Source organism: Diplotaxodon limnothrissa, linkage group LG7 (genome assembly GCF_057381915.1).
Source record: "Diplotaxodon limnothrissa isolate DT_005_m linkage group LG7, D_limnothrissa_male_GT1.1, whole genome shotgun sequence".
Classification (NCBI taxonomy): domain Eukaryota; kingdom Metazoa; phylum Chordata; class Actinopteri; order Cichliformes; family Cichlidae; genus Diplotaxodon; species Diplotaxodon limnothrissa.
This window is the reverse complement of record NC_140602.1, coordinates 28,130,458-28,147,336: the sequence shown is the minus strand read 5'-3', so window position 1 is coordinate 28,147,336 and position 16,879 is coordinate 28,130,458. Positions and strand designations below refer to the sequence as shown.

General features: G+C 39.9%; 1 protein-coding gene across 1 annotated transcript; it reads left to right on the top strand.

The window, feature by feature from the left end:
- Positions 1-1,316: 1,316 nt before the first annotated feature.
- dnaaf4 (dynein axonemal assembly factor 4) lies at positions 1,317-15,998 on the top strand. Its single transcript, XM_085357835.1, has 9 exons — positions 1,317-1,439; positions 5,651-5,798; positions 8,193-8,323; positions 8,413-8,629; positions 9,204-9,349; positions 12,103-12,212; positions 12,663-12,816; positions 15,541-15,646; positions 15,874-15,998. The coding sequence occupies exons 1-9, from the start codon at positions 1,317-1,319 to the stop codon at positions 15,996-15,998; spliced, it is 1,260 nt and encodes a 419-aa protein (XP_085213961.1).
- The last annotated feature ends 881 nt before the right edge of the window (positions 15,999-16,879 follow it).

Genomic DNA, 16,879 nt, shown 5'->3' with positions numbered 1-16,879 from the left:
GTTATGGAGAGCCTTTTGTCAATAGCTAACGCCTTTAGGGACAATTTACACTCTTGGCCAAAGGTCACAGGAAAAGATGTATTGCATGTAATCCCATTACATCATACCAAGCCATAAGACAAAGTGACTTTAACAAATCAAACAAAACCTCAACCTAGTATCTGTAAAATGCTCATTTCTGCCTCTAAGCATGGGTCAGTTGGTGAGGTATGTTTTATATGTTATATAGATAATTTTATGTCTCTATTTTACCCATTTTACTATTGTTGTTTTATGTTGTTAATTGTATGTTGTGTTTTAGCTCAATCAGTTTGTGATCAAGGTCATGCTTTAACAATATCATCCCCATGATCCTGATCACCAGTGACAAGGTAACTGAAACCAGATAATGTAATGATACCCTCGGTATGTTGAATTTGCTCTGTAGCATACGGCACTAGTCTTTACTCCAGCCACCTTCATTTGCTGTTTGCTACTGCTCTAGACAGCCTTCAGTGACTAACTTGAGTATTTAAGACTATCTTATTAGTTAGCCTAGGGAAACGTTTAGGTTGCATTGGGTCATTATCCATTTGCACCGTCAAGCACCATCTGAATAGTTTTGTAGCATTTAGCTGAATCTGAGAAGACAGGAGCTGATTAACAGTAACAACATTTGAAGTGAGTTATGAGAACCACTGAGTCTGGGTCTGGTAGCTTCTCCTCTTTGAAAGGAGATCTTAGAGTTAAGCTTCAGTGAAAAAACTTTCTATTAAATTAACCTCAAAGATGAGGTTGTTATGAAAGAGCATCAGGGCCACTGGCAAACAAAATTTGTGTGAGTCTTTTGTTTTGGGGTTTTTGTTGTTGTTTGTTTGTTTGTTTTCCAGAATTCTAAGGGGGGAAAAGCCTGAATTCTCCGTGTCCAATCCAGTTGAAGAAACAGATTTTTTTTCAGGATTCTGGAAATACAACAACAACAAACAAATAGAAATGATTCCCCCACTTTTTTGTCAGCACCTTTAATCCTCTTACGTAGGTTGAGTGCACTTCCTGTGAAAGGTTATGGATTTCGGCTTTGTGGATTTTTATAGAAGAATATATAAAAATGTTTAATGCATTGTGGTTATGCGTTACGAATTTCAGTTTAGGTTTTTCCGACAAACTCAAAGTCAGCATTTTGTTTATGGTTACCATAGTAACATGGCGAGGTGCGACGGGACTTCACGTCGGACACGTTTATGAAAGGAAATAGAGCGATTTTTTTTAATCAAAGCACAACCTTCTGGCTCTTCTAAAATCAGGTGAATCAAACAGTGAGCTCAGTTGTCCCAAAAATGCCTCTGGTCGTGATGGACTACGTCTGGACCCAGACGGAGACGACGCTTTACATTAATGTGCCTCTAAAAGGAACGAATGCCGGGAAGGTAGACATTGTCTGTACGGACGATTACCTCAAGGTAAAGTTCTGAATAAAGGAGTTTTGTATTTTTACTGTTTGTGTATCAAATACTATATCTATGGGACTCGTCTCAGTCAGAGACTAAGCTAGACTGCATAGCATTTTTTTTCTGTGTCACACAGAATTGAGACATATTGAAACGATGTACGGCAGTTTGATCAAGTTTGTGAGCAGCAGCCAACTCAGCTGCCGTATATATTTTCGAGCGCTTTTATCAATGCTTTTGTTGCCATCTACGTGAAAAGGAAAAGAAGGAAAAGAAATATATAAATATAAATTGACATGACCATATTAAGCTTTCTGCATGAGTTTTTCCAAATGCATCATTAAAGCCCCCCCTCCCGACCGGATATTTTTCTACCGTCCCCCTCTGTCTGCATAAAAGCAGTGTCGGAACACACTGTACCATACCCTCGAGAAAAAGGCAAATAACAATGGAAGAGAGACAGACCATCATAACACTTAAAAATGTAGGTCTTTCCTATAGAGAAATTGCAAGAAAGTCAAAGTGTCACTGAGTACAGTTTCCTTCACCATCAAAAGGCATTTAAAAACTGGGGCACACTCTGATAGGAATAGGTCTGGCAGACCCAAAGCCACAACTGAACCAGAGGACAAGTTTCTGAGAGTTAACAGCTTGCGTGATAGGACAACAGCTTCAAGCACAGCTTAATAGTGGTTGTAGTAAACAAGTCTTAGTTTCAACTGAGAAGAGAAGAGTTCAAGCTGCAGGTTTGACGGACGAGTTGCAGCAAGAAAAAGCCATTGCTAAGACATCATAATAATTATATATATATATATATATATATATACAGGGAGTGCAGAATTATTAGGCAAATGAGTATTTTGTCCACATCATCCTCTTCATGCATGTTGTCTTACTCCAAGCTGTATAGGCTCGACAGCCTACTACCAATTAAGCATATTAGGTGATGTGCATCTCTGTAATGAGAAGGGGTGTGGTCTAATGACATCAACACCCTATATCAGGTGTGCATAATTATTAGGCAACGTCCTTTCCTTTGGCAAAATGGGTCAAAAGAAGGACTTGACAGGCTCAGAAAAGTCAAAAATAGTGAGATATCTTGCAGAGGGATGCAGCAGTCTCAAAATTGCAAAGCTTCTGAAGCGTGATCATCCAACAATCAAGCGGTTCATTCAAAATAATCAACAGGGTCGCAAGAAGCGTGTGGAAAAACCAAGGCGCCAAATAACTGCCCATGAACTGAGAAAAGTCAAGCGTGCAGCTGCCAAGATGCCACTTGCCACCAGTTTGGCCATATTTCAGAGCTGCAACATCACTGGAGTGCCCAAAAGCACAAGGTGTGCAATACTCAGACACATGGCCAAGGTAAGAAAGGCTGAAAGACGACCACCACTGAACAAGACACACAAGCTGAAACGTCAAGACTGGGCCAAGAAATATCTCAAGACTGGTTTTTCTAAGGTTTTATGGACTGATGAAATGAGAGTGAGTCTTGATGGGCCAGATGGATGGGCCCGTGGCTGGATTGGTAAAGGGCAGAGAGCTCCAGTCCGACTCAGACCCCAGCAAGGTGGAGTACTGGTTTGGGCTGGTATCATCAAAGATGAGCTTGTGGGGCCTTTTCGGGTTGAGGATGGAGTCAAGCTCAACTTCCAGTCCTACTGCCAGTTTCTGGAAGACACCTTCTTCAAGCAGTGGTACAGGAAGAAGTCTGCATCCTTCAAGAAAAACATGATTTTCATGCAGGACAATGCTCCATCACACACGTCCAAGTACTCCACAACGTGGCTGGCAAGAAAGGGTATAAAAGAAGAAAAACTAATGACATGGCCTCCTTGTTCACCTGATCTGAACCCCATTGAGAACCTGTGGTCCATCATCAAATGTGAGATTTACAAGGAGGGAAAACAGTACACCTCTCTGAACAGTGTCTGGGAGGCTGTGGTTGCTGCTGCACGCAATGTTGATGGTGAACAGATCAAAACACTGACAGAATCCATGGATGGCAGGCTTTTGAGTGTCCTTGCAAAGAAAGGTGGCTATATTGGTCGCTGATTTGTTTTTGTTTTGTTTTTGAATGTCAGAAATGTATATTTGTGAATGTGGAGATGTTATATTGGTTTTACTGGTAAAAATAAATAATTGAAATGGGTATATATTTGTTTTTTGTTAAGTTGCCTAATAATTATGCACAGTAATAGTCACCTGCACACACAGATATCCCCCTAAAATAGCTAAAACTAAAAACAAACTAAAAACTACTTCCAAAAACATTCAGCTTTGATATTAATGAGTTTTTTGGGTTCATTGAGAACATGGTTGTTGTTCAATAATAAAATTATTCCTCAAAAATACAACTTGCCTAATAATTCTGCACTCCCTGTACAGTGGGGCAAAAAAGTATTTAGTCAGCCACCGATTGTGCAAGTTCCCCCACCTAAAATGATGACAGAGGTCAGTAATTTGCACCAGAGGTACACTTCAACTGTGAGAGACAGAATGTGAAAGAAAAATCCATGAATCCACATGGTAGGATTTGTAAAGAATTTATTCGTAAATCAGGGTGGAAAATAAGTATTTGGTCAATAACAAAAATACAACTCAATACTTTGTAACATAACCTTTGTTGGCAACAGAGGTCAAACGTTTACTATAGGTCTTTACCAGGTTTGCACACACAGTAGCTGCTATTTTGGCCCATTCCTCCATGCAGATCTTCTCGAGAGCAGTGATGTTTTGGGGCTGTCGCCGAGCAACACGGACTTTCAACTCCCGCCACAGATTTTCTATGGGGTTGAGGTCTGGAGACTGGCTAGGCCACTCCAGGACTTTCAAATGCTTCTTACGGAGCCACTCCTTTGTTGCCCGGGCGGTGTGTTTTGGATCATTGTCATGTTGGAAGACCCAGCCTCGTTTCATCTTCAAAGTTCTCACTGATGGAAGGAGGTTTTGGCTCAAAATCTCACGATACATGGCCCCATTCATTCTGTCCTTAACACGGATCAGTCGTCCTGTCCCCTTGGCAGAAAAACAGCCCCATAGCATGATGTTTCCACCCCCATGCTTCACAGTAGGTATGGTGTTCTTGGGATGCAACTCAGTATTCTTCTTCCTCCAAACACGACGAGTTGAGTTTATACCAAAAAGTTCTACTTTGGTTTCATCTGACCACATGACATTCTCCCAATCCTCTGCTGTATCATCCATGTGCTCTCTGGCAAACTTCAGACGGGCCTGGACATGCACTGGCTTCAGCAGCGGAACACGTCTGGCACTGCGGGATTTGATTCCCTGCCGTTGTAGTGTGTTACTGATGGTGACCTTTGTTACTTTGGTCCCAGCTCTCTGCAGGTCATTCACCAGGTCCCCCCGTGTGGTTCTGGGATCTTTGCTCACTGTTCTCATGATCATTTTGACCCCACGGGATGAGATCTTGCGTGGAGCCCCAGATCGAGGGAGATTATCAGTGGTCTTGTATGTCTTCCATTTTCTGATGATTGCTCCCACAGTTGATTTTTTCACACCAAGCTGCTTGCCTATTGTAGATTCACTCTTCCCAGTCTGGTGCAGGTCTACAATACTTTTCCTGGTGTCCTTCGAAAGCTCTTTGGTCTTGGCCATGGCGGAGTTTGGAGTCTGACTGTTTGAGGCTGTGGACAGGTGTCTTTTATACAGATGATGAGTTCAAACAGGTGCCATTCATACAGGTAACGAGTGGGGGACAGAAAAGCGTCTTACAGAAGACGTTACAGGTCTGTGAGAGCCAGAGATTTTCCTTGTTTGAGGTGACCAAATACTCATTTTCCACCCTGATTTACGAATAAATTCTTTACAAATCCTACCATGTGGATTCATGGATTTTTTTTTCACATTCTGTCTCTCACAGTTGAAGTGTACCTCTGGTGCAAATTACTGACCTCTGTCATCATTTTAAGTGGGGGAACTTGCACAATCGGTGGCTGACTAAATACTTTTTTGCCCCACTGTATGTATGTGTGTATATATATATATATATATATATATATATATATATATATATATATATATATATATGTATGTGTGTGTGTGTGTGTGTGTGTGTGTGTGTGTGTGTATAAAAAAATATATATCTGTACATATAAATTCAAAATTCAATTCAAATTAATCGCTAAACAAGAACCAGAAGATGGTCTTACATTTCTCTTAACAACAATTCTTACAGTATAATATGTATTCATTCACAGGTGCATTTCCCGCCTTATCTGTTTGAAGCCTTCTTGTTTGAGCCTGTTGATGATGACAGAATCGCAGTAAGGGTTGCAAATGGATGTGCAGTCATCACTTTGCCAAAAAGGACCAACAAAGTGTGGAAGCATCTGATGATAAGTACGGGTAAGAGCTTCAACTTGTGGTCATTTCAGTAAACAACAAGGCTCTGGTCTTCTGAACCCATGATAATGTATCATAATACATTTGTACATGTGACAGTTCAAGAAGAGACAGAGTTGGTCATGCAGCAGTCCTGAAGTTTTTGATGTGGTAAGCTGGATGTTTTCCTGTGAACAGTGTCTCTTGAGGGCTTTTATCTGGCAATTACAAGCTTGTAAAATTATGTAAAATTGACTTGAAACACTTCCTGTATTAAGGCTAATTTACATCATGGAGCCCTGGTTTCATAAACTGACAAGGATATAAAACTTACTGTGTAGCTGGATTTAAAACACAAGTGCTGAAAGTTAAAGTTATCAAAACATGTTTAGCATGACATCATTGGATTCCCAATTATGCCTCGATAAGAAACATAGTTATGTTTGTAGTGTGAGGCACATGTAGTAACCTGATATGTTGTTAACTGTTTGAGTGTTCTTGGGATAGAGAGACTATTTTATTGCATAAAATAGCGCTGATCACATCAGCTGATTGCACCTCTCTGTACATCCAGCCACACAAGGAAAAAACAGTTTCTGACTCCAGCTTGTCCATCCAGCGAACCACCTGTCACCTGACTCAAACAGGCTCCCCTCCACACTGTTCTGATTCATAAAATGGTTTATAAAAACGAAAATTATGGCTAACAGGTGGATTTTTCTGTCTCAGTGCAGCTAGTCCAATGAAGAAACGCTTACTGCTTAAGAGACAGAGTGAAAGTGAACAGTATATTCTTGGTTTCTTAAGATAAACATTGTTGCAGCTCGGGGCAGTACAAAGGTGGCCCCCTAAGGCCCCCTAAGGGGTCACCTTTGTACTGCCTTCCCTTGTCTTCCCTTGGGTTATTGGTTCTGTTAAAATTAGCTAACATAAACTAATGTGAGTGTATTGACTGCAACCAACCAAGAAACCTGATGATGTCATGTTCTGTACTAGCACAAGATGGCAGTAAACATTTTTTAAGAACTTAAACTCTAAGCACGTATTTCTTAAATCTAGCTACACAGGCAGTGTTAAATCTATATCAGTTTTTGAGAGTGGGGTGTAAATTAGCCTTTATACATCTGACGTTGCTATCACTTGGTATAGCTACGTCTGTCATTACGGCCATCTTTCTCTGCTTGTCTACGTCTGGTTGGTTAGCCATCACCAGTTTGTGCATCTGTTATCTCATGAGACAACAAAGATCCATGAGTTGTGGCTTTCCTAGCGGCCTCTTCATGGTTCCCATTTATCTGCGGGATTCCCAGAATCCAACTATACTTCTAGCTGTACATCTGTCAGTGAGTCGATGTCTTTTTCACTCCTGGCATACAGCTTGATGCCATCCATGTAGGGGATATGGCTAACGACTGCTCCATTTCGTAGTCCATGATTGACAAAGTACAAACTGTTAATGTTGAAAACAACATGAAAACAATAGTAGTGTCCATAAAAACAATGACAAAAGCTATTATGGGTGGGGAAATGCATTACTGATTTGAGAGCTGCACTAAGAGTAGTGAGAATGTTTTTCTGCTGTGAAATCAAGAAAAACTGTGATACCAACTGGTAGGCTTATTTTTTCAAACAGTGCTTGTGCATTTTTGCAGGGGTTTTGTTAGGTAAGCCATGTCATTGTTTATCTCATTTTAAGACATGCTAAGTGCCATTTTCTATTATGTCCTGATATGTAAAACCTTAGAATTGAAAAAGAATGTAGCATCTTTTTAACATGACACACATAAATATGTGTCCGTTTATATTTGCACCAGAAAAAGAGCCACACACACTTCATTGGTTAACCAGCTGGTTGATTGGTTATAAGGTTCTTCTCCTCAGATATTTTATTTGCCAGATACTTTGGTAAATATCTCATCCCCGGGATGATCGTTCTTATAGATTAATAAAAAAAAAAAAAAAAAGAAATGCTAAAATTAATCACCAAATATACCAGGTGAGGTATAGGTGTGGGAGACACTGAACTAGTCACTGGAGCTCATATTAAGCTGCTATTTCTTTACCCTTAGACACTAGAGGGAGAGCATTATCCCGAGCTTTGTTTTGCTCTTCAAAATGCTTCAAATCACATCAGGAGTGTTTTAGAAGTTTGTTCCTTGTTTGTTCCTCTGCTGATGCTCTGTGCACAGCTTCTATCAAAATTGGAAATCACTGCATATTTTTCTACCCTTTCTGTGCCCTGCCTGTTCAGTATTCATAAACGTGTTGGGCACATGAAGTTACTTCAGCTTTAGTATTACTTCAGTTCAGTTGTTGATAGATATTCGCCCAGTTGCCCAACCAACCCTAGCAGGCTTTACTTGGGATTTTAATCTTAGTGAAATTACTCGATTAAATTAAGTTCATAATGTTTTTCAGATAATAAAGAAAAAATGGAGATCAGACAGAGGGCCCTGTTAAAATACCACGAAAAGCTTTCTTCAGAGTCTAGAAACAAGGCAGCAAAACAACAAGAAGAGAACAAATATGCTCTGGAGACAGTGATAAAGGTAATTTTCCACTCTGTTTAATCACCAAATTCTCCTGTTTGATCCTGAAAAGAGCCTCTAGTGTTTTGTTATATTTTCCTTGAGTTCAGCTTGAAAAAGAGGAACGAGACAGTATCCAGAAGATAAAGGACACAGAACAAGAGAAAACCACACAAGAGTTGGCTGCATGGCATTTCAGACAACAACAAAAAGCAGAGCAGGATGTCCAGCTAAAATTGCAAAATCAAAAAGCCAAAGCACGCCAACTAAGAACAGAGACAGAGAGGCAAAAATGTGGACCTCCCAACCAAGAAAAAATGAAATTGGGTGAGTAAAAAAAAAACACAAATAAACAAAAAAGCAGGAAATGCAACTCTTGAGGTGACATAGGCAGCATTCACCTAGGATGTTTTGCAAGGACAGGAAAAACTATGCAAGCACATGGCGAGCCTGCAGTCCACGGAAAGGGCCTCCAACTGGGTTTGAACCCAGGACCCTCTTGCTCTGAATTAACATTGTTAACCTCAAGCCATCATTACACTTCTTTTAGGTAGCATGGTGTCATGGTTAGAGCTGTTGCCTCATAGCAAGAAGGTTCCTGGTTTGAGTCTCAGCTCCACACAGAAAGACTCCCAGAGTTTTTCTGTGTGGGGTTTGCATCTTATCCTGTGTCTGCCTTCCTCTGAGTACTTCAGCTTTACCACATAGTCCAAAAACATGTATATTAGGTTAATTGGTAATTATAAATTGGCCATGGATGTGAGGTAGGCAAAGTGCTTAAAGTGAAGCTTCATAGAATGACAAATGGTCCAATTTTGTCTTGCAGTCTACATTGTTTTTTCCTGGTGCTTAGATTTGGCGTTATACAGGCTGATATTAATGAACATACTCCTGCTTGCAGATCAAAGAAGCAACAGTAATGCAAAGAGCAAGAAAGCCCAACATGAACTCCCTCCTCCAAGACTCAGTGGAAACATTCAAGTTACATTCACCCCAAGAATCTTTCCAACAGCTCTCAGAGAGTCCAGACTTCCAGAGGAGGAGGAGGTGAGTTCCTGAATGCTGTGAAAACCAATACCACCACCAAAAAGAATTATGGAGTATGGAGTTTAAATAACCACTTTAAGAGAGTATTTGAACAACAATAACATGGACTGTGGCTCCAGTCTAAGAGTTAGGATTTTAATCACACTTAACATACATATGTACAGAGTGTAGCAAATAAATTATTGCATGATCATTTATATAATACAAAATGTGGTTGTTCATTCGGGTATTTGGATAACTGTACACTCCCTTGGTCCCCAAAGATAACATTAATCCACTGGGGGGGAAAAACTGAAATAGAAAAAAAATAATATGGAGTATTTTTGCATCTTAGCTGTACTGACTGTATGACAGATGGATGCCATGGCTTCACTACTTCCCACTGTGCACTTGTGAGGGCTACCATGTGGAATTTTTTAAAGCCAGAATCTGCCCAGTAGGACTGAGATGCTGCGTCACACTCCCATCCACTCACACGCTGGTGACTGCAAAAGTGCCCCCATGCACTTCACACATGGGGTCTTTTAATGCACTGCATTAAAGGTTTGTTGTTGGCTAGTTAGCCATGCTACACACCTTTGTTGCTGTCATTATGTTTGAATAATTCATCACTCCTTAGTTTTTTTTATCCTCGTTTTATAACTGGAGACGACATCAACTGCACACTCCACAGAGGCCCAGAGTTACTGTAAATATCTGAATAATCTGCAAATTAGATGTTGTCTTTTGTGATTTGAACATAAGACTGGGGATGACATAAACAAAGAGAGTCCACAATATTATCAGCAGCTAAATTCACCCTGGGGAAAAACAAGCTGCAGAAACCATTAGGACCAAAGCTGGTCTGGATTTCCTGGGTTAAGGCCAGCTTGGTCCTAGTAGTATGAAGCTTGCTAAACAACAAAACAAACACTCCAGTTTACAATTCTTAATGTGTCTTTCTTTATAAGTTATATAGATGATTAATCCCTTTTTGCCTTTAGCTTTCTCAGTAAAACACCTACAGCTTTCACTGACAGTACATCATTTGGTACCTTTAGCTTTTTTTGATCAGTTAATTTATGAGTTATGACAAATTTACTCCAAGATTAAATGAGCATATATAGTGTGATATATCTGTTATCACTGGATGGTTCTGAGGTCTGAATCTGAGGGCAGATCATATTACCACAAAGAAAAAAGAATCATCACCAAATGTCAAATGTGCAGTTCAGTTTATCTCTCAAACCGAAATAAAGTGGATCTTCACTCTACCGACAGGTAATGTTTTCTTCACATTTCGTGAGTCTACAGTTCTGCTGACAGCTGACATGTAAAAAAAAAATATAAATAAATATAAACAGCTGGTGCTGAAAAATTAATTAGTGGAGAAATTAAACATACAATTTGTTTAAACACCAAATGTTTATATTTGGTTTCAGCACAGCATATTAGACTTTGTTATATTTTTCACACTTTTTTTTCCCAATTAATCTTGTGTCTTTTATTTAGTTAAAATCAGTTGTGTTATCAAGAAACAGAAGTTACAAACTGGAAGTGATATTACAGCCAGTCATTGTGAAGAATACAGTGGCAACATTTTCAGTCCTCTCAGTACTTCATCTTCTGTTAAAACTGTGTTAAACGTGCTATTTATGAGGGATTGAAGTATACAATATTTTGAAACATTCAAACATACAGTAGGTTTTTTTTCAGGTTAATTTGATTGATAAGGATAAGGATAAGCTTTATTTGATATGCATGGATTAGTAAACTAACACCAGCTTTCCCCAACAGCTGACTGTTCATTTTAGCACGATAGCTAAGGACTAATTACTGATTAGCTTACAAACACCTTTAGCTTAACAAAAAAGGGTGATGATGCCACACGTCTTTCTGACAGTTAGTGCAGTTTACTGCAGAACACCTCAGGCTGTCAGTGTAGAGCAGACAGTCGCTGTCAAAGATGCAGGACTTACAGGCAAACTAAACAGGAAGTACGAGAAACACACACACTGAGACACATAACAGAGCGAGAGACAGAGGGTGAGAGACGCACACAGAGTCACAACTGGTAAAACAGACAACTAGGCAAACAAACATGAAGACAAGACTGACTAAACTGGGAAACAGTTTATACATACGTCTCATCCTTTGTATTTCCATACTTTTCTTTTTCTATGTATGGAAATACAAAGGATGAAACTAAAAAGCACAAGAAAACTAAACAATACCAAATAAAGACTAAGAAACGTGGAACATTATAACGATAAACAAGGTCCAAAAAGTCCAATAACCAAAACACTGGGTGGTACCCTAACATTTGACTCTGTTGGAAAGTAAATACTGGACCACCTCTCAAAATTCAGGCTTTATCTGCAGTTTCCAAGCAGAGATGCACAGGTTTCTTAGTGATTGCAAAGCAACTTGGTGAAGCAACTTTTGATTTAGTTTGACAGTTTGACCCCAGTGTTATCTGCTAACATGGAAGACATGGGGTTTATGATTAATACTGCAGTCAGGCACCAGGGGGCAATAGAGATGCTTTGGATTCATTTTGGGGGAGCTGTCAGGTTGTACATGTTTTCTACAGTCACTGCTATTTGATCACTTATGTAGATCTGGCTTTTGTTTGTAAAACAGATAACATTACTGCTGGCCCTGCTATTGAGAATAATTTCAAATACTGAAGATCACCCAGTAGGATGGAAGACACACCTTTGTCACTTTTTTATATGCTTTTTTTGTTTGTTTGTTTGTTTTTAACCAACTAGTGGCTGAGAAAACAAGCTGAAACCCGACGAAAAGTGAATGTGGATGTTGGTGAGCTAAAAGACCTGAAGGAAGAGGAGAGGAACCCTTACTGGTTAAAGGACAAAGGAGAGTGAGTGAAGTGTGTCAGCAAACAGAGTTTAGTTTAAAAAAACATTTAAATTATTTTTTTTATAATTTTTAGTAACTTTCAAGATTTTCTTTCCAATTTCAGTTCAGTTTAGTTTCCAGGGTGGATGTCCTTTTTTAGTCTGGTTATTATTAGTTTAGTGTTAGTTTGGGTTTTTTGATTTTGTTTTTTATTGATTGAAATATTTTCTAGGGGCAGAGTTTAACAAGCTCCAAAACATTTTTTTAACAGTTTGACTGTTAACTAACTGTTTTCCTTACCTGTACTTTCAAAGTGTCTCTAAGGAGGTTTACTTTTTTGTTATTTTTCTAAGTACAAACTATTGTTATTTTTGGGGTAACTGTAATTTTTTTTTTTCGTGCTTAATTTCACTGTTTAATTAATTGTATTTTCTTTGTTATCAGCTCTGTTTAACAGAACTTTATTTTTTAGCAAATGTTTTGCCACTGGGGACTTCCTGGGAGCAGTGAATGCCTATAGCTTGGCTATCAGGGTTATGGGGAAGATCCCTGCTTTGCATTCGAACAGGGCCGCATGCCATCTGAAGTTAAGAAATTTTCACAAGGCCATTGAAGACTCCTCTCAGGTATTTTTTCTTTTATAGCTTTTTTAATTTTTACTTTTACCTTTTTTAGTCTTTTTTGTGATAGACAGGCAGAAAGCTGGGAGTTGCATTAAATGGCCTCAGTGTCACGGTTTGCAGGGGCAAGCCGTGTGGAATATATATAGGACCGAAAGGCGGCAGCTCTGGTGCAGGTGAGGGTTTATTAACAACAAAAATGCAAACAACAAAGGTGCTAGGAACATGAAACTGAAACCTAAACTGGGTAAACTAACAACACAAACCAAGAATGACGGTGCAGGGAGGTCCGGGGAAATACATACAGGGAGACCGAGGGGAAACAACACAGACGAACCAGCAACTACTATGACAGAAGACACAACTTAAATACACTCAGAGAACACAGGGAGATTACATACAGGTGGGAACACAGCTGGGAGTAATTAACATGACGAGACTAGGGAGGCAAACTGAAAACACTCACATAAGACACAGACCTTCACAATAAAACAGGAACTTACACATGAAAGGACACAAACTAAGAAACGCGGACTAGATACAGGAACACACGGGCAGAACAGAGTAAACACTAACCAGAGGAAGAACAGAACCAAAATCGCGAAGAGAAAACACAAAACGCTGGGTCAAAAGGACCCAGGATCATGACACTCAGAGCAGATTTGAACTAGGATCACTGCATTATATCCTGTATTGCGAACAGTATTCGCTCATCAACCAATGTATATGAACTTACGTTTTAACATCCCAGTCTTAATCCATAGGGTTTGATATGATGATAAGGTCCCTTTGCTGATATAACAGCTTTAACTCTTCTGGGAAGGCTTTCCACAATGTTTAGGAGTGTGTTTATAGAAATTTTTGACCATTATTTCAAAAGTGCATTTATGAGTTCAGACATTAATTGGGAGTCAGCACAAGGATAAGTAGACCTGGGAAGAATTAGTCTCTGCACTAATTAATTACAAGGGTGTTCTGTACGTTGAGATCTGGACTCGCTGCAGGCCTATAAAGTTCTTCCACACCAAACATCTTCATCCATGTCTTTAAGGACCTTGGTTTGTGTGCTGGTGTGCAGTTATGTTGGAACACTTGGGGACCATCCCCAAACTGTTCTCATGAAGTTGGGAGCATGAAATTGCCCAAAATGTCTTAGTATGCTGAAGCATTAAGAGTTTCAACACCTGAAAAATAACCCCACACCATAATCCCGCCTTCACCAAACTTTACACTTGCAGTCAGACAAGTACTGTTCTGCTGACACAAACCAAAACTCATCCATCGGATTGCCAGATGGAGAAGGGGTGTCTGTGGTTTAGGGGGTAAACCAGGCCATCTACTATTCAGAAGGACCTTGGCTGCCTCAGTCTACATGACAATTATCCTTGGACAAGATACTAACCGCAAGGTATTCTCTGAAGCATCCAATGGGGTCAGGGTGTAGGTAGGATCCGGACCCAAACACGGGACTCTTCTGAGAGAAAATAGTGAATTTATTTACAGTGAAAAACAACAGGTAAAATATATACAAGTCCCGGCAAGGTGATCTTCTTCAAAATCCCCACACAGTGCTTGTGTCCGTGAACAGTGAAATGGCAAACTCCCATGCAATCCGTGACTCTGCTCCTGTGAAAACACACTCTGCTCCCGATTCCTAGTGAAGATAAACACAGTGAGTTAGCTAGGCAATCCATCTCCAGAGCGAGGTTTTTCAAAAGCAAGTCCACGGCTGTACTGATGAGGTAAACTCAACGATCCAGCCACACTGTTAGGACGCTCTCAATCAGCTGCAGCTGGCGGCAGCTGATGAGCGACAGGTGTGGCTGCCTCCACAGCAGGAACACTTTTGGATCGAATGATCATTGGGGATCCTAAACTTCCGGGAGCACGAACGTCAACATAAACACACATAACGGGGAAACGGGGAAAAGGAGGGAGAACAAAAAACACCACAAACATGGACACAACGGGCAGGTCTGCCGGTGAGAACTGCCAGACCATGACAATTGGAGTATGAGTGTGAATGTGTGAATCTTAGATACAAAGCACTCAAGTAAAAAAATTTGCTTTTATGAATGGGTGAAAGAGGCATGTTGTGTAAAGCACTTTGAGTGCTCCAGTGGAACATATAAAAGACCAATCCACTGCTCTAATGGTAAATAAACAGACTCTGCAGAACTTCTGTGTATCGGCTGACCCTGCTCGGTTGATTTACGTGGTCTGCCACTTTGTGGCTGAAGTTGCTGTTGTTCCCAGTGGCTTCCACTTTGTTATAAAACCACAAACATTGACTTTAGCAGCGAGAAAATTTCACAACTGGATTTGTTGCACAGGTGGACTGACAGATGCTCTGGATGGTCCAACTCTGACAATGAATGGTCAAGATTTATTTACTTTCCAGAGGAATAGCATACACAATACATACATTTCACTTGTATTTTTATTTTTTATTCCTATTTATTCTATTTATCCCCTTTGTATATTTTATTTATATTTGTCTCTGTATTTATATATGTGTGTGTGTGTGTGTGTGTGTGTGTGTGTGTGTGTGTGTGTGTGTGTATATATAACAGTTCTGTAACTGTAACTTTGGTCGTTGCTGTGCTTTTTTTGGAAGTCGAATTTCCCAGAGGAACCCACCCGAGGGATTAATAAAGTTCTATCTTATCTTATCTTATCTTATCTTATCTTATCTTATACAGTAAACATCTGCCCACTTTTTTACTGCAGGCACTTGATCTGCTGACTCCACCAGTCCCTGCCAATGCAGCTGCCAGAGTTCGAGCTTTTGTCCGTCGAGGATCTGCCTTCTGCGAGCTGCAGGCCTATCCAGAAGGTTTGTTGCTTTAAAATGTCAATAAGTTGATGTGTTGCACTCAGTGATTTGTTTCGGACTTTACTTAGAACTTGTTAGCCATGACTCAAGGCTTGAGTTGTAACTTGCATGACAGTAACTTTGTCCTACCTAAGGGCAAGGGTAAGGTCAAATATGTGGAGCGTGTTTTTTACAGTGACTCAAAAGGTGTCCAGGTCTCAGCTGATCTACCTACAATTTCATTTCAGGGCTCCAAGACTTCCTTGCTGCTCTGAAGATTGACCCTAATAATGAAGCGCTGTTGGTGGATACACAGAGAATCAGAGACATCATTCAAGGATCTGCTGTCAATCCTCCCAGTGAGACAGAGTGACACACGACATTTGCTTTGTACGTTATGTTCATGAAATGTTTTACAGAGGGCTGGTTTCAGGTTCTTTATTAAATATTAAAAATTCTTGTATTTTATTTACAAAGGTCATACATTTTTATCCATCCTTAGCTTTTAAATGTATTCTGTACATCCTTTGTAAACAACATCCTTTGAAAAATACAGACTTTTGAATTGTATCATAGGTAAAGCCAGGCTACTTTTGTAGTGTCTAGTGTCTCATTAAGTAATACCATTCTTAGTTTTAAATGATTTTCATGATCAGTTAATTGTATATTATATAAAATGTTGGGGGAAAAAAGAAATCCATGTTGATGTCATATTGTGTCCAGTAAAGTCCAGCATATTCAGTTCACAAAAATCCATTTTTTTTGTTTTGTATATCCAATTCATGGTCACAGTGTCGCTGGAACTATTACAGTCATAGGGTAAGAGGCAGGTTACACCTTGGAGAGGTTGTTAGCTTGTTACAGGGTCAGAGTCACACATTACAAACAAACATTTATGCCACCAGCCAGTTTAGAAGCACCAGTTAAAAGGGAACAGTTAAACGTGAGCTTTTTAAAGGAATAGGTAAACTAAGGAATAGAGCAAGAGATAAATAATAATTAATAATTAAAGTGGTGTATAAACACACAGTAAGTGAAAAAGGTGACTGAAGAAGAAACAGTCACTACATCATGCACCAGCCAAGAGATATCTCTCCAGTGTGTCCAGGGTCTGCCCTGGAGGCTCCTTCTGGTGGGACATCCTCAGAACATCTCAGGCAGGAGGTACCCAGGAGGAATCCTTGTCAGTGTCACTTCTACTGGCTCATTTCGATGTGGAAGAATAGTGGTTCTACTCTGAGCCCCTCCAAAATG